Source organism: Penaeus monodon, chromosome 23 (genome assembly GCF_015228065.2).
Source record: "Penaeus monodon isolate SGIC_2016 chromosome 23, NSTDA_Pmon_1, whole genome shotgun sequence".
NCBI classification, from domain to species: Eukaryota; Metazoa; Arthropoda; class Malacostraca; order Decapoda; family Penaeidae; genus Penaeus; species Penaeus monodon.
In genome coordinates, this window is record NC_051408.1 from 8,215,523 (window position 1) to 8,217,119 (window position 1,597).

Sequence of the window (1,597 nt, forward strand, 5' to 3'; positions counted from 1 at the left end):
CAACATAAGACTCTCAAATCAGAAGTGGAACATCCATATCAACATAGTATATATTACTATATATTTTTATGACAAAGGGTTTTATCAAAAGTATTACAAAACAACACTTCTTTAATGAAAATTAATGCATTTGGGCTCCTCACAAGTCCTCCAGGGGGATCGTTTCCCTGCAGATGGGCAAATATGCTCAACAGGCCACACACTAACACCAGGCGAATCATTACCGTTGTGTAGATATCTGGTGGAAACAGGGAGGGTGTTGTCATTATTTCCACAAACTTTTTCACTCTAGATAATAATATGGGACAAGAGACAGACATACAATGTGCAACAGTGAAGCCAAAATAACTGTCTCTCAGCCATATCACAGAGTATTTAAGCCCTCAAGAAAGTGATCCTGTACAGACCCTGTCTCTCTGATCCTGTACAGACCCTGTCTCTCTAACTCATTCAGAGTCCAGATATGTACTGAACTGGTACAGGACGCTTAGTGTTAAAGTAGGAGGCTCTTTGTTGATCAATAAAATCCTCTTAAGTTTCCATCCTGTGTGAGACAGGAAACCAGATAATATTGTACTGGAAAGGATGGCACATCTGTACTTTTGCAAAACAACTGCATATTACTGTGAAGTTATTGTACTTTTTTCATTTTTGTATATTGCCTTTCAAACTTGAAAATTTCTCAAGGGTGATAAATATAGCCTCCACAGAGATTCTGAAATACCAATATTAGATGCAATTGGGAATTTGAAGAGATATGAATTGTAAAGTATACTGATTCTATTTTTTTTTTATCTAAAATAACTCCACCAATACATATGTTACTCAGATAACCAAATTTTGTAAATTCAAAAAGGTATATAGTTATACAATGATCACTAAGACCAGAAAAAAGGGAATTAACTTGTCTAATTCGTAAAGTGAAGTAGTTTCGTGAACAACGAAGACATTAGCAATCAGCAACGCGCATGAACCTTACAAATAAAATGATAATTACGTTTTTACAAACATTAAAACTTGTCGAAACCGAATCTCAAAACCTCGAGTGGAACGCCTACCATTTCTGTCGCGCTTCATGTCACTATTTTCAGCCAATTAAACGCCAATTAACAATTGTTTTCAGAGTAATTATGTATGAACTACAACCACCCAATCACATCTACATAGACCACAGACAAAGATAAATAATAAAAAAAAATACCTTCACGTGTATGGTAATTAACATTAATATCATGTACAAAACGTATGCGAGTCAGGTGACCCAATGACTAACAGATACAAGACAGGAATCATCACTTAACTCACTACCAAACCCTTTATACTCCTCTACAAGTTCCCCACCAAATCGAGACGGACAACAGAGGTAATCTTACGCCTAATACTCCACTGTCAAAGCCTCCTGACGGTGAAATAGGAGGTTGATTGTCTACTTTTCCGAAGTAAACAGCTGATCGCCCGAGTCCTCCTCCTCCGCATACGAGCCTATGATATTTTTTTCTTTCTCTTACTGTGAAACTTGTATGTAATGTTTGAATTTAATTTTCTTTTTTTGGGAACAGGAGTGAAAATAATGTATATTTTGTTTAGATAATTCCTG

The 1,597-nt window shown here is 36.1% G+C and overlaps 1 protein-coding gene across 1 annotated transcript in view; it reads right to left on the minus strand.

Annotated features, from left to right (window-relative positions):
- The window catches only part of LOC119587777 (progranulin-like), an 11,704-nt gene extending 11,352 nt beyond the window's left edge, over positions 1 to 352 (minus strand). Inside the window, 1 exon segment of the mRNA XM_037936468.1 lies at positions 142 to 352. Within this exon segment, the coding sequence (XP_037792396.1) occupies positions 142 to 320 (179 nt within the window). The 5' untranslated portion in view covers positions 321 to 352.
- Between the last annotated feature and the right edge of the window lie 1,245 nt (positions 353 to 1,597).